A 27690-nucleotide genomic window follows, 5' to 3' on the forward strand; every position below is an offset into this window, starting at 1 on the left:
ACAATTAATTTTTTTTTTTTACTCGCTATAAAATTATTTAAAATCGGAAATAAAAAATATTATACCTATTTGTTTAAATAATAAAGCAAAATATTATTTAAAAACTTTATTAGATTTATTTTTCATACAAAACATAAAATAAAAAAATCACATCTTAAAGCAATATCACTTTTAATATTACTTTAGGCAAATACCTTCATAAATTTCATATTAATTAACATTAAATAGTCATTTAAAAACTAATATTTTTAGACCACTTTATATACGTACAAGTTAAATATTAAAAAAAAAAATTTGGATTTATATAAAAATGAATACATTAGTATTTAATACTATCTCAATGTTTATCAGGAACTTAACTATTAAGGGACTTGAAATAAAAATACTTAATTAAAAATAATTACAAAGTTTAGTTTCATATAAAAACAAAAAAAAGTTGATTGTCCACATTATTAAAAAAAATTAAAGTAATAAATAAAATTAAAAAAAATGGTTGGCTTTTCATAAATATATGAAACTATTTTAAATAGAAATTTAGTTAAGTAAATAAAACTTGTTCAGTAGCATCTTAATCAATTAAGTAATTAATGTCGGACAATTAACGTATTTTCAATAAAATATTAAGTACTATTGTTAAGGAATGTCAATGATCAATATAATAATACTAGCAAGTTACACATAGTAATTTCACATTTTTATATAAGTCAAGCAAATACAACATTTTGTAATGTGCTAACTCATTAGTTAATGATAGTACAGAATCATTGAACTTACTATTAAATACATCACAGCACGGTTTTTTTTTTTTTTTTTACAAATTTAGTTTTTCTTTTAACTATTCAAAATAAACCTTTGAGACAAAAATACATCTTATAATTTAAAAGATAAATCTATATACTATAAAGAAAATCAAATGTAGTATTATTGTAATTTCATGATGGCTCTAGAAAAGTAGCACCATGACTTGTTCACTTAAAAAAATCATTTATTAATTACTTTAAAATAGGTACCTTATATATATATATATATACATATATATGAAAACTATGAAATAGTTTCAATTAATATATAGATATATTAACAATGATTTAGCAATTTAGCACACAAATTAATACTCTATGACATAAAATATAGAAAAACATATATAGAGCGAGTAGGTGTTAAGTATAAAACGTATGTTTTTTGAATAAATATGACAAATAGAGCTCAAAAATAATAATAGTCATCCTCAAAAAAACATGTGTCATTTACACTCTTTATTTTTGTATGACTTTTTAGTATTTTTGTAATACTATTTTTAGTATAATTCATACAAACATGAGTATACATGTTTATTTATATTATTACTGAGCCTTATATAAATTAGACAGGCTAAATTTATGATAATGACAAAGTAGAAGGCTTAGTTGATTTTAGATTAGGATCAGGTCGTGTAGTATCTTTTTCTGTTTTACGCACATCTTTGGAATCCGGTCGACTTTCCTGTAAAAAATTTATGCAAAATATAAGTTTTTTTTGAATAAAAATATTATTTGTTCGTCCCTAGAAAAATATGAATTAAAACTACAACAGAAACTTACATTAACTTCTTCTGAAGTTTGTTTTGCCTGTAAACGATTTTGCACTATTTTCAGATGTTTGACAATATAATCTTCATGTGGTGCCATAAGATGAGCCTTTTGTAGACATAGTTCAGCTTCTCTTAATAACCCCCGTTCTACATATACTACACATAAGTTATGCATACCTTGGGTATTGTCTGGTTCAAGCTGTAGTATTCTCTTATAACACTAAAATAATGATATTATTTAAAAACATTAGATTAAGCAAATTTAATCTATTATCTCACATTTTCAGCTGCATCCAAATCTTTAATGTTATTTATATAAATGTCACCTAATAATATTAAGGCTTTAACATGATCTGGATGAAATCTTACAAGTTGATTTAGAAATGGTGCAGCCTGTAAAGGTCTGTGGTCATCAGCTAGCAATAAAGCCAGATTGAAAAGTGCTGCACGAAAATCTTCTTTTATTAATATTGCTTGCCTGAACCAGTGTTCAGCTGCAGATATATCTCCTTCATCCATGGCTAGCATTCCCAAATTAAAGAAAACCCGTTCATTTTTTTGACCCTATATATGTTATTATTATTTTTAATAGTATTAAATAGCTATCAAAGTTTCATTAATATTTTTTGTTATAATTAAAAATAATTTACATTTGACAAAAGTCTTAGCAGTCTTTTCTCAGCTAATTTTCTTAAGCTAGCTTGTCCTAACTCTTGTAATAATATAGCTGAATTTAGTAAAGCTTGTTCATGATCTGGATCGAATTCCAATGCTTTATCTAAATAAGCTAATGCTTGAGAAGGTTTACCCTGTTCCAAAAGAACTACACCTAACTATAAAAGAAAAAACATTGAATGCTGTTTGAAAAATATCAAAATTATTTATAAAGTCCAGGAAAGAACATGTATAGTGCATAAATTCAAAAAAATTTATTTAAAGTAGATTATTTTTGTTGTCCTTTTCATACAAACAGTTATTTCTAACATTATATTTGTTGGCCTATTGTTGGTAGGATTTTGGTTATTAAAAATTATTCAATAGGATTGAATCCTAGCAGGATCTGCTAAGATAAACAAAATTTATAAAAAAAAAAAAAAAAAAATTGGAAATTCTTTCCTCTGACCTTTTACATATTAACAGTATTTAAAAAATAATTTACATTGTAGTAAATGTCAGGATTATCTGTGTCATAAAACAATGCCCTTTCATATACTTCTTGTGCTTCTTTAGTTCTGTTAAGCTTGAGCAATACGTCACCGCGGTTGATATAAGCTTGTGTATAATCAGATCGCATGCTAATAGCCTGCCTGTAGAGCATGTCTGCCTCTTCTAAGCGTGTCTGATTTTTGGCAATTAGATTAGCCAAGTTTAATAAGACATTGAGATGATTAGGTGCTATTCTGGCTTGATAAGATTCACCAGGCTTGGCTTTAGGGAGTAATGATTTAGCCTAACACATTAATAAAATAAATAAAAAATATTCAATAAATATAATTATTCCTAAGATACCTTTAAGTATGCTTCTTCTGCCTCTTTATACATTTTCAAATGATTGTAAGTGCGGCCTACATTTATGTGAGCTCCAATATCATCATGTTGAACACTGCAAATACATATACAAAAAAATGTGTAAATATTGAATATAAACGCGTCCTAACGTTTTATCGTTTAACAATCATTGGATATTATAATCTAAATTCATTTAAAAGAGAAAAAAAACACCAAGTTATATTAACCTGACAGCTTTATTGAAGTATACAAGAGCTTCGTTGAAACGGTTTTCAGCTTCTAAAGCATGACCTACATTGTTGTAAAGTTTAGCATTCAACTTATTCACTTTAAGACCAGAAGTGAATATTGCATACTCGGACGACCAATCCCAGTTTCTTGTATATGTTTTTACAATGTGTGTTATCATCAATAAAGCAATAAGCACACCAACGGTTCTAGATTTACTATAAAAATACAATAGCACATACAGTACATATAGCATTTGCATTTTCATAAAAAGTATTTGACTTACCTTCTTTCTACGATCAACCCAATGCCATACGCGACTAACATGCAGAATCCCATTGAAGGCATGTAAAGGACTCGTTCAGCCACGACAAAACCTACTGGAAAAAACATGTTGGACGCCGGCAAAAACGGTAGAACAGTTAACGCCAGACTCTAAAAAACGTAAAAACAAAAAAAAAAGGTTAATGAATTTAGATATTCTAAACACAAATTTTATTGTATGTGCAATGGATAAATTTGTTGAACGGTAAACCGAGTAAAACTAAATAAATAACACGCACATTACAAATGTTTATTCGGTCGGGCAATTTTGTTTTAAATTTTTTACGCTTAATTTTTCAGAAATAATTTAAGAAAAAATACATCAGTTATTCAACGTCCTGAGGAAATGATGGAAGACGAAATCATATAAAAAAACCGTACTAGTGTAACCTTTATTGTTTTGGCGAAACAACTGCGCGTTAAAAGATAAAGAGACCGGGCAAGAGAAATAACGTAACAATCGCAAACGTACACATTGATTAAAAGTTCAACGGTGCAGACAAATGGTTTTAAATGTTTGTTAAATGAATCGGAAACGAATGCTCTTTAGAAGGAAAAGCTCTTCGGAGCCTTTGTGGAGAACTCGTGTAATTGAATTGTAGTTACCATGATGATGACGATGCGCTTGATCCTATTTGTGGTGGTGATCGCCGTGTACACGAGTGCAGCGACTACGGCGTATGTAAACAACGTGGCCAGGTTTCTGGGATCTGAAGCGGATTCGACCAAAGGTATGGTGCCCATAGTCCAGTCGCAACACAAGTCACAGGGGAATAAAAGTAGCAATGCATTCACACTAACTAGGTAATTGTATGTAAGTTGCCGAGCAGGCCATTCGGATACGCTAGCTGGGTTGTCAAACCTGAAAAATTAATTGTCGTGATCAAACATGAACAAATACAATTTAACAATGATTTTAATTAGTGGTAAAAAATGACAATCACAAGGAAACATTGGACGTGTAATCAGCGCCTTCGTGAAAGTAATAAATCGGAGAGAGATAAAACCCATATGACGCGTGTTCACTAATTTTTTGAAGAACTTCTTGATTAAATAAAAACCTTCTGATTCATTGCATAGATCAATTATACTATTTTAAACTATAGTAGTTTTTCAAACATAAATCTGTTATTTTTTAATGAATAAAATTTGCATTTATTAGCGACACACGCAAAGAGGCTCAAAAGAAATAAAATTCTAAAATTGAAAACGTTTAAATAACTTGATTATTAAATGTTTTCAACAAATTAATTCAATGTTAATAGAAAATATATAAGAGATAAACAATATTTACGATGAAAACTAAAAATAAAAATTTTATCCTCACACATGACGGAGGAGTTTCTTTTAAAAAATACACGAGCATATAGCATATTTAAGTTGAACTCGTATGCGACTATAAAATATAAGGAATAATAAATGCAATGATATTTCATTCGCGTGAAAGACGCACATCGAAGAAAATTATCATACGTAGAAAGATCATAGAAATATTTCCCTACAAATTTAGTCATGCCAGAACAAAGATACATTTATTTATTTTAGTTACGTTATTATGAAATTAAGAGTTGTAAATATGAACAATGATGGATTCGGTTTGTCAGTCCAATACTGAAAAAAGACGGGGTTGCAAAGGCATTAAATTTTGATTGATAATCTTTAATCATGGCCTAGAAAGCCAAATTGTAACGGCGTCGCGGACTAGACTGTAAGTGAGTAATTATAATACAGATACATATTTTGAAAGAATAAAAAAATCAGTTTTTTTCATATAAAACATTGTTTTTGATGATTATTTTTCGAAACTCTTCTACGAGTGCCATTATTTGAGTAAAAAAATTCGGCACGGGGAGAGCTTGTATTATTCTAGCCCTCCCCCCACAAATACGCCCCTGTTACATATAAAATAAGCTTGTTTTATGAATTGATTATAAAATGTTCAGTACCTGGTGAAGACGGGCAATTTGGAGCCCATAATTTTCAATCGAAACGCTAGCAGTATGCACGTCGACAGGAAAAGGAAAGCAAGTCTCTTGACAGCGTCGGCGGGGATGGCTTGTAATAAGCTACCGTTGTTGTTGTTGTTGCTGTTAGCTGTGGTTTTTGGCGAACTACTGGGCGAGTTGTTCGATGCTACGGACAGTTTGAACGAGTTCAGCAAGTCTTTGGGTCTTATCTATTAAAGAAACAACGATAAGACATATTAAGCATTAGTGCGTAACTTTGTTGTTCCGAGTGTATCTATGCGCGCGCACTTAAAGAGTTACATCTATTTTCTGTAAGNTTCTGTAAACTCTAACGGGAAATGAGGGGCGGCTTTTTATCGCCCAAAACGCGTGTATATTCCCACGTGTACCATTAAACGCACACGTTGCAAAGTCGTTTCCATAGTCCCGCGGTGCCGTCGCCACACCGACATATGAGAACGTACGCGGATTGAAACTTTCACAAATTACAATCTAAAAATACCAAACAATCGTTCAAAAAGATAATTTACCGAGGAGGATTACAAGAAACCAGATTGATTACAATTCGATGAAATATTTTTCTGCATTAAATTTGACACAGAAAATAATATGACTGTTTCATATTTGGGGAACATATTTGTATGTTTATATGCGTTTTGTAGTATAATGTAATTGTTAAAAAAAAAAAGCCTCTTCGAGTACAAAAAAAAATAATCAATTAAAATAATGTTTTTTCGACAATTAAGTAATAGTAATATTGTTTTTCAAACAATAATAATAACGCATGTTTTTATTCACAGGCGTGTTAAAAAAATGTTTGTTGTATTGAAAAAGAACTCCAATGAAAATATACACAATAATATATGTTAGTATGTAAAAAAACGATTTTATCTAAAGGAAATGGAGGATAACTTAAGTGATTTTTGGGGTCCGATCCGCTTTACCGTAGTACGTTTCTAGCCCTCGATTTGTATATCCCTAGAGTCTTTTCCTGTGAACGTCTATGTTAAATTATTTTTCGGTTGCCAAGTAGGATACGTGGCAGCGCAGATAAAAAATAAATTCCCTTCTAATGTAGAAATGAAAATCTCTTTTTGTCGAGGGTGAAGAAATAATAAAATTAAAACCGTCCATAACCAAATTGACCAATTCTTCATAGTTTTGAAAACAGATTATCTCTTACGACGAACCTGATAACAATGTTCGAATAATACATTTGTTTAGTAGGTTAGTTTTTAACGTTGACCCAAGTGTACAAAATATTTTTGCATGTAACCGGAAAAGGGTACAACGGGAAAAAGGATTTGGAATAACAAGCGGTTTTTTTTAGAATGAAATTAAACAACTTTGACAGCAAAAACCACCATAGCATTAACGTTCTTTCCAATTCAGCTTTACTGTAATATTTTTTTGGGGTTATACAATATACAGTTTTTTCGTTGTTGTGTATTTCTACAAGCTAGTGATTTATCGTTTTTGGCATACACTTACTAGTGGGCGTCGTCGTTTTCCGAAAAAAAAAAGCATTCAAATGTATACACTTATATGTATTCGGGGGTGCACAGAAATAATTTGGGGAGCTGTACCATCCCCAACGCAAAGAGTTTATTTATAGTGGTCTCTGTAAACGTTCAACCACACAAACAACTTGGTCAAAAAATCATGACGGTAAAATACCTGTTTTTCTTAGATAACAATTGAAAACTTTCGACTGGTAGTGCAATTCGTTAGAGTAACATAAACGCTCTATTTTTACTGCACGTTTTTTTTTTCATAAAAAGTCATTATGCTTTTGAAATATATACATACTAACATTAGATCGCGTTGATCGAAAAAATATATATTTTCTTAACACTTAATTGTGATAGACGTCTTGTCATTTGAAAACAAAAACACGAGAAAAAAACATTTGCCCACAGTACACAGAGAAAAAAATTACACCGACATAAAACATCATAGTAATGATGCAGCAACATAAACTTTAATTTAAAATCACAAGCAACTTTTTAAGCTGTTTTACTGTCAGTGTTTTTACTTAGCAAAATCATGAATAGATCAGTCACTGTGTTCACAATATAAATGTATATTTGAAAAGTTGGCGTAATAGAATAGATTGGCTTATTCAAGTACTAAACAAAAAGAAATCTTGGAATTGATGCCAAATAATATAATATAGACAACTGACGTTTGGCAAATGACACCGATCTATAGAGATTGGTCTCATTTTCGGCATTTTTTTTTCTTTTTGATAGCCGAATTATTATCAAGAGAGTATAATATAACGTTCGGAAAATATTATTCAGGTAGAGACGATCGAAACGCGTAACGAGATGGGTCGGTGAAACGTGTGCTGAATAACAGCAGAAGCAATAAAATTTTGAAAATTACAAGAAGGTTTTGTGTTAATAATGTATAGCCTCGTGTTGTTGTTTATAAAGTAGAACTAAATAAAATTCAACGCCACTGATGACTTATTAACAAAATATGCCCCGTGTATAACGACTATATTAAATATAAATATAAATTTGCTATCATCCACTACAGTTAATTTCGCTTTCAAAAATAATTAGATTGTTTGAAATTTTATAAGCATAATAAAATTTAATCTTGACGAGTCTTAAAAACACAGTTTTGTACACTCTGCCACAAGTCAAGTGTCATAAAAAACAATTGCCTATTATTCTGAAGATATTCTATTTTGATAATTGAATAAAATTAAGCGGTTATTAAATATCACGCACAAAGGTTATAATCTTTAGGGTCGACGGCTAAATTCCAAACAGGATAATGACTAAAAAAACGAGCCCTATCCGGAAAGCAGATATTAATTATCGTTCAACGATATGCCCAACCCATCCATGTTCTCAGCCGGCGGCCAGAAACGACGTTTGATAATTAATCACGTTGTGCTCTGGAAAATCGGTTATATTTTGCGTAGAAAATAACGAAAAAAATATATAAGTACATCTGGAAACGGATATTTTTTTCCATCGCTCTGGTTTTCTGCCATACATCAACAAATGAATGAATGAAATGAAATATGGACTACGTGGTTGAATTTGAAATAATACTATGCTTCGTCTTTACAATTTATTACACCCTGTTGTCGTGACAATATTACATTATATTACTGAAGGAACACCATCACCTATGTCGGTATCCAGTATTCTGAAGCACACTACCCCTTCACCATTAAAAAAAGAAACAATATTAATAATATTACCAAAACATATAGTCTCTTATACTATACGTATGTGTTAATCGAAAATCTATTCTATTCCGATTTATAGTAGAAATGTTCAAAAATAATTATCATATCAAACGTAAGGTTTAAATAGAATAATTAATATGAAACACTATTCATAACGGGAAAACATTTTATTCCGAAAAAATTATCATAGAACTTATCGATCATCTTTTCACAAAAATTTACACGTGCATACAGTTTACATGTTGTGTTCGGTTGTTGGAAATTTGTACACAACTTCACTTAACCATATTCAAAAATAATCAATTAAGTTAAGCTCAAAAAAAAAAAAACAAAATTTATTACTTGTGGCTAATTTATTAAAAATATATCAAATTAACCCAACACCACAAAAAGCATTTACAGCGTAATTGGTGTTTTTTTTTTTTACAAGTACTTTTTGTGGTGTTGGGTTAATTTAATTTATTTTTTATTCAGTTAAGAAATGAAAAGTTAAAACAGATTGGCAAGCGATTATTCTGAAAATTTTAGTAATGAAATATAAGAATCACATCTGAAAATATCTTCTTTAGAAATGAATTATGATTTTAGAAAGAATTGTGCTGTTCATTTGACAGAAATGTTTTGGTTTCGACGTTGATATTCATTTTGAGGATCGAAAATAAATAATTGTGCTAGGGCAACGCACAATGTCAATTTAAACTTTGAAAATGATTTTCCAACTTTTTGATTATTTCCGTTTGATTTTGATTCCTTTGATATATGTACCATGTCAGGAAAATATATGAAAAACATGTCCTTTGATCAGAAATTCTAACAACATTAGGGTTTCAACAGTTTTCAATAGTCATAACTACTATTATATAAAACTATAGTTTTATACAATCATATCAGTTACACAAAATATACCATTTTACTACCTATTAATTTTATAAAATTTGTGTAGAAGCTGATGGTAATTAATAAACTAATTATTAATTCAGTAAAGATTATTTAAATCATTTTTACTGAATTTGAAATTATAGATTAGAAAAAATGAAAAGATGCCATAATTAATTAATACTTGCTACGCAGTAAGAAAATCTAACCAGAAGTGTCCTTTAGATGACAAGGTATGGGTGAGGTAATCCTTCATTACATAGTGGCCACATTTGTGTTCAGGGTTGTTATGTTTTAAACGTATTTAAAACACCAAATAATTCAACATTTACATCAGTCTTATGCTACATTTTAAACTGTTTATTTATGTATTAAATAGATTAAAAAAATATGTTTTTTTCAACAACCCTATTTTTGTTCTTTATACTACACGCACATAATTTTAAAGATTTTTTAATAATATTGGTTACTGATCAAAAGGCATTTTAATACTATTTTTAGAACTACTTAATAACATTTTTAAAGATCATCATAGTCTCATTAGTGTAATAATTCCTTAAATTATTGATCTATAATACGTGAATATAACATTTTTTTAAATTAAGTATTTCTTTCTCTAGCTTCATCATAAAATCACGTAATCTCTTTACGAAAGATATTTGTCAATTTTTCCTAATTAGAGCACCTAAAGATATAGATGATTCGCCGTAAAAGTATTACTGGATTATTTTATTAGTGTTTTATAAGGAACTGAGATAAGAAATCATGTGAAAAAATTGATCCGTAGAAGTAAAAAAAAGAAATTTAATATTATAATAATAATGTAGACATTTTGCTTGCTATATTGTAAATGAGGAGTTTCTCTCGAAAAAAAATTCATGCGTCCTTCCTGATGTTCAAACACGTTGTTGAAGATAATTTATTTTTTTTTTGGGAGCAAGATTTTTTATTTAACGAATTAAAAGTTCAAAGTAAGATCACAGTAGTGGCAGTAGTTACAATATTAAGTAACATACTCTTTGGCAATATTATTTCATATGGAGTGAATATTTTGGTAGCACCACTTGGTTTAAGCTCAATCGACATTTTTTAGCGATTATCAGAATAAATAATAATAAAGAAAATCATTGCATAAAATTCACTTCCATAATGGTGTACCCAGGGTATATTTACGTTAGTGTTTGATGGGTGGTGGAAAAGCGGCGTCGGTTGGTAGAAAAACCACAAAACGAATCTCTTTGGCAAGACCGTACACCGCGCATATACATGTATATGTATATAAATTTATAAAAATGAATCGGTAAAAAAAAAAAACGCATAAAAGCCTCGGGAGAAACGCATTAAAAGGAAATATTGTTACGAAATAAAGCGATATTTATTGCTAAAACGATTCCCAGATCTCTCTCAGAGCTATACTACTATTATTGTAATGGCAATAGTAGGGGGAAAAAAAGTGTATATATATATTGAATGAATATTATAACGGAAACGTGACCGTCCGTGACACCGGACAATTTGGTAGTCCTTCAATGACGGTATTAGCTTTTTAAAAATGCAATTTCAACTAACGGAAGAAAACTGTATTTAACTTTATGGTAATTTTTTCTCACTATACAATAATTTTAAACAAATACGAAAAATATCACACTATTTTTGTATCTCAATGGATTTTAATGACCATATTTATATAGCAAAAGACATTTAAACCAAACTTATATTATACTGAAACTTACTGTGGTTTGTGATTCAAATTAAATGTTATTACTCGCTACAGAGATGACTTAAATACGACCCCTTTAATTCACAATGGTTAGCATTATTTCATTGAATTAGGACACAAACTATTGCAAATAACCTGTTCTCAGAAGTTCTAAATCATTCGGAATGCATTAAGGCGATTTAAGTCGATTAAGTTTGAGAAAACATTATTTATAGGTAAGGATTATTATTGCCAAATTAGAACATTCCAAAGTTATATTAAGTTATATTGTTTTCTATATAGACCTATAATATCAAATGTTAATTGATAAACAACATCATTAACCAATAAAAAAATGTTTACGTAAAAAAAATTGTAATAAAAAAATATTGCGAGTTGAATCGACGTTTTTATTTTTTTTAACAAACAATGTGTTTTTATAGATGATAACCTTTATAATTCGGTTGGGTTGGAAAGAGAGATGAAATACAAATATTTTGTATGAACATTATGTATGATAATGCTGGTTTTGGTCAATAATTATAATTTCATATAGATTTGTTAAATTATGATAATTCTAAGAATATTTTAAGTATAGTAGAAACTAGAGGTGATAAAATGTAAACAGTTAATGTATTTATCCGGAGTAAATAAAAAATGTATAGATATAAATCATCACCACAAATATTTTCAATATCAAAGTAAATTCGCTCGCGATAAGTATCTTAAAAAGCTAAATAATAAACTCGAAGTTTTTAGTTTTTAGTACTATTTATTATGTAAAAATATTTTTATGTTATAAAAATAATGAGCATAATTAGAATAGTTAACATATTGAGTAATTATGAGTTTTTCATTCTTTAAGCATTAAGTATAATTTAAAATGGACAAAAGATAAAACATCTATTAATCTGCTTAAATTTTTTTGCTAAAAAATCCGTGGTACTTTTTATAATAGTACAGTAGCTAAATTCATATTAATATTATAGAAAATGATAGTATATAATTATTTATCTTGCGCATTCTATACATTTTTAAGTGTTTATAAAATAGTAATACCCTTAGTACGTTTTAGTTTATTATTGAAGACATTGGGAGGTATCTATTTTGAATGGCAAAAGATTATAGCAGTAACAATTAGTTTAATGTTCGATACTATTACAAATTATTCATTTTGCTGTTATAAATAATGAATGAGCATAGTATAATCAACTGCATAATTTAATTTATTTCATCAATTATATTGTTAGTTAAACTCGTTTATCCGGAAAATAAACTTCCAAGAGAAATGTACTATACTTGTTGAACATTATTTATCAATTTAGCGAAAATTTAAGTTACAAAGTGTTCTAGCAGTTGTGCGAAAGTTTTCTTTGAAATAATATTTAGCTTGTGAGAAAAATTATTGAACAGAATGTGAATTGCATTAATTAGATGTTTTTTGTGTTGAAAGACCAGTGTATTTGATTGATGGGTAACATCTGATGTTCAGTTTTTGGAAAAGTTAATTTGATTTCTTTTTCTACTGGTCACGTCAGTAACACAAATGTATACACATATACGAGAGTTTTGTTCACTAACGATGTTATACATCTAATGAACATCAGAGTGTTTTAGCACAATACGGATGAGTAAATAATATGAATGAATTATAAGGGAGAAATCAATTACACGTTTATCTCGAGTTTTTTTCCGTCATCGCAATTAATTGCCTTATTTAATTAGATTAATGTTTATACAAAATTTCATATTAACTCTAATTCACTTTAAGGTGTTTTTTTAGATAAAATATCTCATGACAGAATAATTATTTTAAGTGAATATATGTATTATGAAAAATATAACTGTTTATTAAAACTAAATATTATGGGTTACAATTACAAAATGAAATAAGAAATAAATTAGTTGATCAAAAACTGTATTAAAATAACAATAATAGTAAACTCTTTACATCACAATAATTTGTTGATGTTACACTAGTTAAATCGAAAATATGAAAATACAATTTATATTCATTATGTAAAATATACATGAAAAATTGTTTTATTACATTTGAAGTTTCATAACAAACAGTGAAAATGAATAAAGATATTATAAGCTTTATTTTAAAATATTACATGTAACATAGTAAGTTAAGAAAAGGGTATTGAGTAAACTGACAACTTAAACTTGGATTATTTACAATATTTTATGAGCGATGGAATACTAAAAATTATAAGAGGTCAACTGAATTTTACAGAAGGACTCTTACTGTTCAGTTTTATCATTAACCAGTATAATCTTATACATGAATCAGTTAATAAGAACTAAAATTTTAGAATATGTAACTTTTAAAGTTCAAAATGTACTGACAAAGTGAATATTAAACCATTTATAATGACTAGGTACTGAGCTTTTAAATTAGTATATTTAACATTTAATTTTTAACTATATTTCGTCTTTGTATAGCATTTTAAAGTTGTTTAACTTCTATTTTATGTTTTAAATAAGTTAATTAATTATCTGAGAGAGTTCATAAAAATGTATGTATGTTAACCTTTTTAATACATATTTGATTTCCTAATAAATTAATACTAACTATAAAATATTTACATAGAAATAAATAATCAAAGAACTTCGGTTGTATAACATACATTTTTAAAAATCATTAAGAACAAAAGTTGTAATCGGTAATTCTACTAGTAATTGAAATTTAACTACTTTATTGCAGAAAAATAGTAATCTAGAACTTAGTTAATATAAAAATATTGCGTGAATTAGATATTATTTTTGAACTCTTATAGAATGACAGTTATTTTTCTCAACTATTATCAAACAGACGCGGTGATAAAATGCTAATGAACAAAGTTTTGGTGAAAGTGTATTTTTTGTTAGCGAAAATAGAAACCGCATTTTTCTTATAACCAACAAATACTGTAAAATTATATTTTTGCATGCATACTTAGAAAAAAAAACATTATCAAATTTGATTTGAAACTATTGTCTACAACAATACCAACTCATTGATTATTGTCATATTTTATACTCGTTTGATATTCACGCAATATTAATTAACGATCAAATATTATCTATTCACACAACAATATGGGCGGGAAAAATAAAATAAATTAAAATAAGAACAAAAATGGGAAACAATGATTTTAATAGAGCGAAACGCCACATTGCGTGTCAAATGTCAATACGAAGTAAACTGAATAAAATTATATGTTCGCACATAGATTGTATAATTATTCGAATAATGCGCATTAAAGTGAGTTCGTTAAAAAATTAAATCAATGATCTAGTTAAAGTCAATAGCGATCAGTTTTTTCTTTTTATTTATTTTTTTGATTATAAAATTTATATAATAATAAGTAAAATAAGCATAAAAGATGATAATATGATATTTGACATGATTATTTTGAGAAGATTAGTTGTCCACAGACGATACTCTTATTGATTTGAGATTTTTCGATAGTCAGATTTATTTTACTGTGGAGCAAGAAGATCACTGTACCATTCTTTTTAAGTCTTGATGAAGATTGCCAGGCATTGCGGGTAGCGATATTTTATTAAATATTTAGGATGGTTAAGAAGAGAACTTGAGTTTTATTCAAGTAATTTTTTTTGCAGAGATCAGGTTCACTTTCAAGTACTAATGATAGTCGCTGTTTGTTTGTGCTGCGAGAATTTTCAGAATGGAGGCGGAAGGTAAACCAATTATTCTTAAGTACATAAGACGTGGTGTCGGGAAAAACAAAAATTGAGATATCCAAGGTGTGGTCAGATTACAGGAAGGCGGCTAAGGTCGAACGATAGCACGTGATTCCTGTAGGCGAATCGCAACCGTAACCTGAAGAATTTAACCCTAGTGCAGGTATTAGTGAGGTTCAAGGCGTTTCGAATGTTTAGATAAAATATAATTTAACCCCTTTTAAAAGGGATGATCGCTGCAAGGGATAGGTTTGCTTAGTTTAGGGTCGATCGTGTTAAATTAGACGATGACGACGATTGAAGAAACGTGCTTATCATATCCAAACCGCCTCCCCAGCTCATTACTTGGAGAGCATCAACTCGCTGTCAGAAAGTCAACCGTACGTTTATAATACACGTTAGTTCCGAATTACTTACGATTATTACTTGGTAAATTATTGCTATAGTTTTTTCTTCGCCTATTATGAAAGATAATTATCGCAAAGTTCTGACGTTTTTGTTACATAGATAAACATAATCCACCGCACAATAATTGTCTACAAACACGCAACCCAAACTATGGGTAATTCATCCGACAGTGTGTTTTGCTTAATGACCGACAAAACTCCAAGGGGAGGGGTTCCCGGACCCAATATTATTCTAAACAGCTCAGCCTATCCACCGCTATTTCCCTGAGCGCGGTTAATCAAACACCCAACGGTCTGACGCTTTTGCCAGTACTTTTGCACGGCAAGTAAACCTTGACAGAGTACACTGGGTACTAGTCACGTTCACCGGTAGTGTGGTACCCATGTAAATAGTATATGACCGTAATGTGGATTTCACCTAACGATTCCAAGACTTGACATATAGTATTAATAACGTCTTCCTCGAAAACTAAAGTTACGAGTGGTTGTGTCAACGTCACGTTCAGTACATCTTAACGAGAATAAATACATTTATATGTTTTTACAATTAAATACAATTTCAGTTTATGGCACGACATTTCAAATATTTATAGTGATCACGATCAATGCGTATTACTGTGAATAATAGAGTCATAACAGTCATAATAGTCTCGGGTTGACAAGATACTACCGAGTATTCTTTGAATTCAAAAGCACAGGAAAGTGTGATAGAATTGCACATGTTATATTGAACTTCAGGACGNAGTGTGATAGAATTGCACATGTTTTATTGAACTTCAGGACGATATTTCATTACAATATTTTGATAAATAAGTGAATATTTTATTCCGCGAATGAAAATACCACATAATTATGTCATGAGTCATGATATAACGAATAAAGAGCTCGGATAATGTAGCACTAAAAACCTTAAAGACTTAATTCTCTATTGTTCTAAAAAATGATTAAAATGTCACAAAAAAAATTTCCTAAAAAAAAATATCTCTCACATAAATATTACTTTCAAAATATATACTTAATTATAGACCATATAGTTCGGTCAAGAACGAGTCGAGCATCGGTGCGCAGGTATTGAGGATCAATTCCGAACCGCCGAGCTGTACACGTTTTCCCGTTTTCTTAGGGCCACATTTAATACTTTGACATGGATTGGATATATAAATTTTGGTGCCCCAAATTTTTTCAGAATCACTCTTTAAATAATATTGATGAGCAAAAAAAATGTCGACATTTTTATATCCATTACAGGTCAAATTTTTATTCCAAGCTTTTATCGAACTTATGATGGTAATTTTAAGATAAAAATTAAGAACATACAGTATCATATAAATCATAACTACTAATATTTAAATAAACATGTTTTTTAATCGACTCTTTATATTGATAATATTTGTAGGTTATACTCTTTAATATTAAGATTCGCCCCAAAGGATTTTGGGGGGCTATACATCCCTAACCATTCCCCAAATACGGCCTTGCGTTTTCTTTAATATAAGAACTAAGTTACATAATTTAGAGGACGTTAAAAAAAAACAAAAAATACATATATAGACAGAAAAAACATGAAAAGTGTGAAGGATATACAAGAATTTGTTGTTCTAAGTAAAATTTTACGATAACAAGAAAAAACAAAAGACAGTATTTAGGATTTATCGTTACAGCGTTATTGGAAAGAACTAGATGAATATTTTGTTAGACTATTTGTTTTTTTTTTTAAGTTTCATTCCCGTAAAGTATTTATATTCCAAAAATCCTTAAAATTTTACTAAAAAGTTTAAAAAGTTATAAAACATTTCAGTATAATACCACTAAAAACCCTGAAAATAAAATAAAAATTGTACTTAAAAATTTCATACACAAATTCATATTCACCTGAAACGGATTTATAGCTAACTAACTTATCAATATTCGGGTAGACCAAAAAAAAGTTGCGAATGCAACAACATCTGAGCCTTAAACATGACCATTACATTCACAGCATAAGATCATCTCAACACACAGTTGAAAGTTCTATAGAAATTAATTTATCAATGAATATATGCAATACACGTTGAAATATGTATACATAAATCACAGTATAGCGAAAAGTCGGGAAACAACACTTGACGCTTTAAGTTAATGCGGTTTATTTGATTTACTATAGTGGAAATATGCCGGCACTTTTATTTATGAACTTCTCGTTGTTGGACTTTCGACGTGAAAAGTTTTGACACTTGGCAAAAAAAAGTTTAAATTAAAAAGAAAACGCGTGACGTAGAATTTCAAAAACATCAGGTACACCTCAAATGTTATGAAAACAAATAACTGTTGAATGTTTCCTATAATAGATATTATTAAATCGAGTATTATGCAGATTACTTTGTGTTTTTCACGCGTCTGTTGGGAATATAGAGCAAAAAAAAAGTTTTAATCATTTTATATTGGTTTTCAATAAAAACGGTGTAAAAAAGGGCTGCTATGTATAAAACAATTTGCTTTAAAAATACGTTTAAAACATGTTTTAAACATACAAAAAAAACAGACCTTTTAAATAAAACATTGTGTTAGTTAAACATATGTATTTTTATTAACGTTTAATTTCTAAATTCGTGAGTGAAATAGTCATTTATATTAAAAATCATCATTGAAACATACCAAATTTCAAAAAACAGTCACAAATTTTTATTCATTAATAATCCATTAATATTTTACATTGGAAAGGTTTCTAATATGCTCTTTTTTAAAACATATTCTTGATTTGTTGACGAACATTTTTAGTGTAATAGGAAGCTAACAGAAATTATCATACAAATAACAATAGGAAGTCGAACAATGTTTGAAAACCATATTTATATTACTATTATAAACCACGATTAACTGTTAAACTAGTGATAATCACTTTAAATCATAAACAAAGTTTGAAAAAATTTTGGAACGCTATTTACTTTTGAGGGGCTTGACCCTTCCTAAAAATATATTAGAAGGAATTATATTATGTTAGTTTAATTTTTCTAAAAAAATATAGTTGCCATGCTCCTAAGTTCCCCCAAACTCTTAGTATGATTTTATATTTTCTATATTTTTTCCAACGTCTGATCACTTTAAGTGTTGTAAAAAAAAAAAAAAATGTTCAAAACATAAAATAATTGATAAAAAAAAAAAAATACGTTTAAAACGATAAAAATGTTTTAAAGAAACATGTCTTTTGAAAACCTTTGTGTAAAATATATGCTTGTAATGAGTTTGAAACTATAGAAAAACTATAGGCTATTAAATATTCGAGTGGGAAAAGTGGCACATGTCCTCACCGTCCGTTTCCCCCGAGTTTAAATACAAAGTCTAGGTTCTTATTGCTAGATTGGCGATAGCGTTTAGGAAGGGGCGGAGTAAAAGCGCGATGGTAAAGCTAAAAAATATATATGAATAAAGTTAGTTTAATTTATGGTTGTGCACTCATATAGTATAGGTTATTCGTAGAAAACAGCAAAGAGGGGAAATAAATTTTCAGTGTGACGAATAAAATTAGTGACCTGCAACATGTTTCTTCGGTGTTATCAAGAATTGGTACTTGGATTTTTAGAAACAATTAAAATGTCAACGATTTGCGAGCGTTTATTTTCACGGGGGATTATATTATCGGGTCTTGAAACAAAGAAAATTGTAGTTAATTTGAAATGGAAATGTTGTCACGTAACAACGCGGTGGCAAAAAAATACAAGTCGTTATCGAATACATTTCAAACAGTGTAGTTAATTTATAGTTCTATTTTATCGAAATACATTTTCAGTTTGGTTAATGAACGATGGGAAAAATCACAGTCACATTAAAGTGAAAAATGATTTTTTCTATTGTTTCTGGAAAAGCTCAGTTATTTTTGACGTCTTTTTCCATTATATGTATTAAGTGCTTTTCGAAATACATTTATCATAAATAGTCACGATGCAAAATACATTATCAGCTAAAAGATGAGGTATTTATTTGCATGGAATATAAACCATTTGTATTTTTAGCGATACATTAAACGGCATATTCGATGGTAATGTCGATCGGTAACAAATTATTTTTATATGTTTTACGCAGTGTATAAACTATAAGAACAAAAGCCGTTATATTCACCACATCGTGTAGAGGCAACGAAAATAAAAAGCTACTGCTTTTCCGAAATATTATTAAACATACAACGTACGAACGGCAAGTTGAATACGGCTGAGGGTTTTGTGTCACCCTTGAGTTTTATAAATGACAACACGCGGCTTGTTTTTACACAACAGACATATTTCACTGAAGAATAGGTTTTTTTTTTTGCCGGAAGCATGTCTTGCTGTTTTCTTGTATCCTAGCACAGTTCTTTTATGGCGGAGAGGACTTGGAAATAAAGGAGCAAACGCCGTCGCCACCACCCCCGACCGTCCCGGAGGTCGTTTTCGTGTGTATGGAAATCGAAATGCCCTCTGCCCTCTTAGATTATCATCGGCACGACGAGGGTAGACGACGGGTGCCTAGTTCGGGCAATAGGGTAAAAACCTCGGGTTAGATTGGCCATTATGAGGGCGGCGTGCTCAGCCAAGCTTGAAATGTCCGAGTCAACGGTGTATGTGTACGTTAGTGAATTATTCAGCTCGCAAGAGGTCTTGTTTGTATAGAAGAAAGCTTGTTTCCAATTAACAGTCTCGAGTACCGGCATCAATTCAAATAGAGTTTTATTGTCTTAAAGAATTGCGACGCGAGAGCGCCGCTCTTTAATATACGGACCAACAGATCCACCGGAAGCCGACTTTCCCATGGTCGGATGTAGCCGTAATGATCGTACAATTATACGTGTAATTACTGCACGACGTGACGTTAAGGGTGTTTATACATGTGTGGGTGTAATGTGACTTGGACGACGAGGGGGAAAACTAACTGAGGGTTTATAGTGTCGGTTGAACATACAATGTACGCGCGAATGCCGAATGAAAGGTATCGCTGGGGGCGGAGGGGTCGCGCAGGCTGAGCCGTAAAGTATTGTTAGTCATGTCGCTTTACTTTAGTAATTAACTCGTGTGCTTTTCATTCAATGCCACCACTGTAACCCGTTAGTAGCGTATTGTTAAAATGTATGTACACCGTTGCCGCGAATAATAACTACAATAACTTCGCTCCGCGTGCACCGGATGACCTAGACGACGACCGCACCGGTGCGGGCTTAAAATTTCAACAACTCGTACCGCATAATCTAGCAGGACTAGGATCATCGGATTCGAGTGCTAACAACGAGCAAAAGAAAAGTTTTCGTCCATAAAAGTGAAAAATTAACCTCAATGCTCGCCGAGTAGCGGTGGTAACGACCTGTTCACGTATTAACTCCATCTTTGTCCGGGCTGCTTTCGAGCACGCAACCTTTTCGTCGCTTGCCCATTGTGTTGTTTCAAAACCATGTTCTGTATTTTTATAAAATTAATTTACTTCTCTCATAGGAAAATTAAGTACATAATCCGCCGTTATATAGTTTAATACTATTTAATTTTTGTTTTTTTTAATTAAATTTTAATAGATAAATTCGGAGATCGGTAACGGCGAAACTTAAACAACTTGTCAATTTTAAACATCAATGCTTATAATGTTATGCAAATTTAGAAATTAAAAATAATTTTCGTTATTTATCACCATAATTTGCTTTGAATTAATTATCATGACCTGTCATGAATAACTAACGCAATATTATATAACATTAGCAATTATTGCATGTCATCATTTGATGTTTTAATGCAATAGAGAGTAGAAAATAAACTTTCGAAAAATGAATACATACTTAAAAATAATGTCGAAAGTAAATCGTCCATTTAAATTAGGAAAAGGATAGTTTTATTTATAATGTTTTGCTTAGTGTAAAAAAATAATTGATATATGTTTGTTTTAAAAAGTTATCGAAACTCAAATATAAAACCATTGCTCAGACATTAGGTATTTTAAAATACATTCGTTTTAAAAATAGTAAATTTTTTTTATGCCAATTTTATAGCATCGCTTGTGTACAATAAAATAAAATTAACCAACCTGACAAGAGACGAAAATATAATAAAAAAGTTAAGTTTAAAAACTCAGAATTAAAAATTTTGAGGGGTTATTTGAAAGCCTAGTCAAGTTAGAATTTTGGACTATATAAATCCAGACATTTTTAATGATAAAAAACATTAAAAAAAAAAAAGTTTACTATCGATGGCATAAAATATTAAGGGAAATAAAATTTAAAAATAATAAAGTGAATTCGTTTTTATAACAAAGGTAAAAGAGAAATTTTGTTTAAGATAATCAAAGAAAGTTATTAGCATACAATTATGCAAAACTGACGTTAAAAAAGCTTTGAAGATACGAAATAAATTTGATTAGAAGTCTTTAATCAATTTTCAGTTACAAGATTTTATAATGTTAATTTATAAACATAAACTAAATTACCATCCTCGTAAAATAATTAAAATATGTTTCGTTTTTTCACCAGAATTACTAATACCCTGTTGAGAACATTCATAATGCATACCATTCTTATGTTCATTATTTTAAACATAATTATTCAAAAGAAAAAGTTTTACCGAAACTTGTTAACATTTTTAAAATTAAGTGTTTTTTAATTTTTTTTTTTTTTCAGTAGAGTTGATAATTTCAACAGCTATCAAAATATTATGCTTTAGCGGTCATGTTGAATAATATTTTATGCATATATAACAAATATATTGTCGAAGGGTCGAGAGAAAATATTGCCAACACAAATTTCACTTTCTGTAGGTATAAATGTAAACCATCTATGTACCCCTCGCGAAAATACTGAAGGAGTACTAAAGAGAGTTTTAATAATTTATACATGTGTCATCTCTCTCTCTCGGTAACACATTCGTTGTATTTAAATGCGGTCGGTTTTCGTTGGTCAACCTAAATCCCTTTTCCCAAAATTTTTAAGATATAAAAAAAGGGTTAATAACAAATATATGCACGCATATTTTACGGATTTCATTTCTATTTAAACGTACTTAGCGAGGGCAGTAACGAAATCGATTCCTATGGCCAACGAGGGTCACCGTGGAGCTTTTATTGTTGTAGTGTTTGTGTACATACATATACGAGTTTATGACCGTGTTCTCCTATGTCGAGTAGCAGTAAAAAAGCAGCAAAGAGATTTAACGGCGTAATATCCGATATAATATTATTTTTTTGGGGAATGTAAAAAGTTTTTTCGCTTTACATAAATTTCAATCGTAGCCATTGTACTTGTGTACTTTATAACTGGATATTCGGCGGGCTTTCTCACAGTATTAACCGATGGCATTCATTGACGATTCAATTGAATTGATATTTTGTGTAAAAAGTCTTTATAGAGCCTTCTGAATCACTTTTATTTTAATTTCAATATTTTGAAAATAGAATAGGCATTGAAATTCGCTCTAAACGTTAAAAATTAAAGGAATTTTGTGCTATATAATTTATCAGCCTAAGCAATCAACTTAATTAAAAATAATGTTTACTTCAAGAGCAGGTACGTTTAGCATTTTCATTGAATTGATTTATTATATAGCTCAAGCAATTTATTGACAAAAAATACGGACGATTAAAAATTAAAATTTTCAAGTATTCCAAATGACAACTAAAGGGTTATATTTGAATATTAATTAAAAATAAGTCGCCATTAACAAAAATTGTACAGCATTCGAAACATTTTTATGATTTCCCAAAAAAAGGTTGTTTTGCTTATTAAATCATATATTTATAAGGGACTATTTAATTAAATAATTCTAATTCGGTAAAGGGTTTGTTTAGAATAATTTTGACTCAAATCGTGCAAGCATTGTTCTTAAACCGTAAAATTAAATTAAAAACAATGTAAGCAATAAAAGTATTTTACTTCATTTTGTTCATTTTGTTCAATTTGATTATTTTGCTACAGTAAATTGATGATTATATTAGGGAGGGGGCGGTTTTCTTTTCTCAAATACTCGTGGTGAAAAAACAAAGCAGTAGTTAGTTATGACAACATACATAGATTTGCACTACTAAAACAGAGCTTAAATTGCTATTTCGTTTTGATTTATATTAATAAAACGGTTTACTGGCGACGACGATTCAGTAAGCCTGACAGCTATAACGCTGTCTGCTCTAGACGTGTATTAGCAATTTCATTAATATTGTAGGGATTTATGTTGGGATTAATAACATTGTCCCGATCTAGTGTGAAGTGAGTTGATTTGATTTATTTTTGAGTCACACCCCTTCTATCAGAACAATAATGACTAACGGAATCCATCAACACCTAACTAGGAATTTTAGAAAATATTTATTGCCGTTTAAAGTTTCCCATTTATACACACTTTGAATGTTTGATAGTTGATAATGATTTTCAAGAATCGAAAAAACTAATTGAATAAAATAATTATTTAGTCATTTAATGTTAATGAAATTCTTATCTAGTTTTCGATTCTATGATTCAAACACAAAATTCAAATTGTAAAAATAAATTGAATTTTCAGTAAAAAATTGTATACACAATAATAAATTGTATTTCTGTACATATATATTTGCGATTCATCATTCAATTTGAAATTAAATCATTTATAAAATGAATGATTTCATTGAATAGCATAAAGTTTGTATTTTTAATTAATCTTTTAATACAAAAACATTACTAATTTTTGATGTGGATATAAAAATTCTACAGACATAATTTATCAACGTTAAAATGGTTAATTAGAATTTAATTGGACCCCTGACTTAGCTTTATCAGCATGTTATTTTACTATGTTCGAACAAATCGATTAAAAAAAAAAATAGCATTTATTTTACAAAACACTGTACTTGACATTCAATTATATATGAAATACATTTTTATTTCGTACAAACTCTAAAAATATAAATGGGCTTAGAGTTTATTAAGTATGACATTTTATCCTATGTTGTAAATTCTTTAAAAACCATATTTTTGATGATAAACAATAAAAGAAATCGTGTATGAAATGAACATAAAAATATTATGAAATTAATGAAAAAATGTAAATTATAAAACGTTTTGTTATTAACAACCCTTATTTCAATAACAGTTCATATTATTCTTTAAAAGTATAAGTAGTAAAAATACATGAAAAGTAGAAATCAAAACAACTTAAGAAAAATTTGTGCAAATGTAATTGTTAGGAAATTCAAAACGAAAATGACTAAATAATGAATAAAAAACTAATGAATAACATTAGTAATTTACACATTATAAGTTAGAAATCTTGAAATTAATTGTGAGAATTTTATTCAAACATTTTCTCATCATAGTAAGTTACTCTTTAAGTACGCAAAAGCTATAACTTTAAAAAATGTTACTTACTTTCTGAGCAACGAAAATTTCATAGAGAGCACAGACTCCAGCAACTGTGATTCCTTGTTCTTTGCATAGCATAGCTATGCCCAAAAATACTACCGATAACATCAAATGTTTCCATCCTATAAAAAAATGTGTTATTATTCTAAAATAAAATTTTGATTATGTACGGAGTAACGTTTGTTTTTAATAATGCCCACAAAATAATAATTTTTTTATCAATTTAACGTTAGTCATATTAAAATAAATTATATTTACCTGGGTATTTTTTTCTTTTTGATGCTTCAACGTATAAAAGATACGTGGACAAATAGAATACTGAAGATAACGTTTCTGCTCGTCCAACAACACCCGTTACCTAGATAATTAAATTAGAATTATTATCGGACTCTTAGGTTTTGAATATTAATTCATTATGTTTAAAAATCAATCAGTGAATTTATTTTATGATTATTATATTAAAAGTGTGGTTTGCTTTTATATATGTGCAACACTTATGTATCTTCCTAATGATTTTTTGCATTAGAATAGTTTAATGTTTGGTCATTCACTAATGGTCCAGATGTGCATGTTAAATAACAATTACTCGACACTCCTACCCCATTATTCTTGAAATGTAATTAAAGCGACGCAATAACATTAAAATATTATACTACTAGTACAACTATTTATGGTTCGTATTTACTAGTCAAAAACATTTGTGAATTTGATAAAACTTGATTTTTTATGTCTACGTAGAATATCACGATTAATATGTTTGTTATAAACCTTTCGTATCACATTATTTTTATTTTCCAAAATACAAGGGTACCACAATTAAATGTAATAAACTAATGATAATTTAATTAAACATAGATTTTCATGAACATGAAACATGAATATATATTTGCTAATATGTATTAAATCGGCGTAAAATGGATATAACAAGCTTCAACTAAAAAAATATATATACTAAAAACTAAAGGGGATGGTGTTATAATAGTTTTAATGTTATTGAATCTTTCATAAGCCCAAAATGATATTATTTCACGATTGGGAAAATTTGATGAGCTTCACGGATGAGATTTAATTGGTTTCCGCTTTGGTTTGGTATTTTACAACCAGATAGGATTACTAACAGACATCATTTTACAACATACATAAATACATTTAAGTGGTTGCTACTAGTGCGTATAATGTAATGTTATGTACGCTGAACACATTTTAACTGTTTTCCTGGCATAGGATTACACTGATTATTCGAACGTATAAATTTAATATGATTAAAAAAAAAAGTTGGCAGATTTTATACAGTTTATTAGTGAAAAACGCGAGATAGATACACGCGAACATTGATTTATGACAAGTATTTACTCCAATGTCAAACGCACATAGGAGGGATGCTTTGCAATTTTTTGTTCTGTCAATCATGTAAAACAATCTATTTGACATAGATACACCTTTTGATTTTTCATTTGAAATAAAATATCACCCAACATAAAATTGATACAAGACAATACACTTCACGCGTAAACCATAGCCGTAAAAACATTTTAAATTATGTATTAAATTTTTTTGTAAATTTTTGCAATATTATTACGCGAGAGGAATCACATAAGCGTCGTGTGTCTCGTGTATAACACCGGCAAAATAAAATTCACAAACGATTTTGATAACAAGCCGGCGAAAAGTATCCCACTTCAATATGCAAATACTAAATATAACGACAACAAGGGACGTAACTGAAGGAGTTTTTATACTTCAAGTTTTTCGTTTGTTTAAACATAGTGGATACTTAAGAGTGAATGGAAAAGTGTTTGTAAATTTACTACTGGACAAAGGCTCCATGGTTTTTCAACTAACTAAACGACAATTTGTTAATATATTAGCCATTGAATTCTAGCTTAGTGTTTGTCAAGCACTCCTCTTTTTCACCCAAAAGTTAAATTTTACCTGTAAGGCAAATCCAATCAACCTGGTTCAAAAAGAGAGTGAAAACTGTTTTTACAAGGATAATAAATGTCGATAAGTAATTTTTAAATAATTCTCTAAAAAATACTTATTTTACAAATTTGTAAATACAAGTTTTTTTATGATTTCTAAAGATTGGAGTAACAGTTAAATAATATTAACAACATTCTTTCATTTTTTTCTCATAGAATTGCGATATATAAAATAAAAATACTATTGATTTTTTTCGTTGTACATTTAATGGACTCTATTTTCTGAAAGAAGTATTTTAACAAAATTTGACAAGCTTCTAAATAAAATTAATATCAATAATGTAGTTTTAAAAAATAATATTACAACGAATTTAATATACTCTAATACATTTTCTTGAACTTCTTCAAATTCAAAGTTATAATACTAACAATAAAAATGACTATTTTCTCCACAAATTTTTCAATCAATATGGGGTTATATCAAAATTATGTTGCTATGAAAATGTTTAGTTGAATATGTTTTTATTCTCATGAGAAAGAGCAAAATATCATAAATTTACCTAATACTCTTTATAACATAGCGTATTAAATTTTAATATAAGATATTTAACAAATATATGCTACTTGTTTTAAATATATTTTAATAGAAATAAAACACTAAATAAATTAAGTGATTTTTTTAAAGTGAGACATAAATTTTCTAGGTCTTAGAAAATCTAGAAATTCATCAAAGTTTGGGACACAGACAACACTATAAATCCAACTTACAATAATATCAGCACATTATGCGTTAAAATGATTGCACTAGGAATTTCGGTAAGTAAACAAGCATTAGTTTAATTACATTAAAGGTTGTAATGCAAATAAGCGGCTTAAAAAAAGGATTAAACCGAAAATTCGCCAAGAGAATACGACGTGTAAAACGGATTTAAACTATAGGCGTATTCGTGTTAAAACGCTGGAGGGTGTCATTA

General features: G+C 29.1%; 1 protein-coding gene and 1 long non-coding RNA gene across 2 annotated transcripts in view; one reads left to right on the plus strand and one right to left on the minus strand.

Annotated features, from left to right (window-relative positions):
- Positions 1-527: 527 nt before the first annotated feature.
- LOC126899123 (protein O-mannosyl-transferase Tmtc3) overlaps positions 528-27690 on the minus strand; it is a 35477-nt gene continuing 8314 nt past the window's right edge. The window contains exons 5-16 of the mRNA XM_050673680.1: positions 25053-25152; positions 24801-24916; positions 5578-5807; positions 4238-4493; positions 3594-3742; positions 3307-3525; positions 3080-3173; positions 2730-3020; positions 2221-2403; positions 1850-2134; positions 1581-1790; positions 528-1482 (exon numbers count right to left, since the gene is read on the minus strand). Coding sequence (XP_050529637.1) covers positions 1378-1482; positions 1581-1790; positions 1850-2134; positions 2221-2403; positions 2730-3020; positions 3080-3173; positions 3307-3525; positions 3594-3742; positions 4238-4493; positions 5578-5807; positions 24801-24916; positions 25053-25152 — 2238 coding nt within the window. The 3' untranslated portion in view covers positions 528-1377. The remainder of the gene's footprint in view (positions 1483-1580; positions 1791-1849; positions 2135-2220; positions 2404-2729; positions 3021-3079; positions 3174-3306; positions 3526-3593; positions 3743-4237; positions 4494-5577; positions 5808-24800; positions 24917-25052; positions 25153-27690) is intronic.
- Positions 14204-27581, plus strand: LOC126899428 (uncharacterized). The gene is made up of 3 exons (XR_007702582.1): positions 14204-14921; positions 14997-15074; positions 27421-27581. It is a non-coding gene; the product is annotated as an uncharacterized LOC126899428 (long non-coding RNA).

Source organism: Daktulosphaira vitifoliae, unplaced genomic scaffold (genome assembly GCF_025091365.1).
Source record: "Daktulosphaira vitifoliae isolate Bord-2020 unplaced genomic scaffold, ASM2509136v1 Scaffold_1, whole genome shotgun sequence".
Lineage (NCBI taxonomy): Eukaryota > Metazoa > Arthropoda > Insecta > Hemiptera > Phylloxeridae > Daktulosphaira > Daktulosphaira vitifoliae.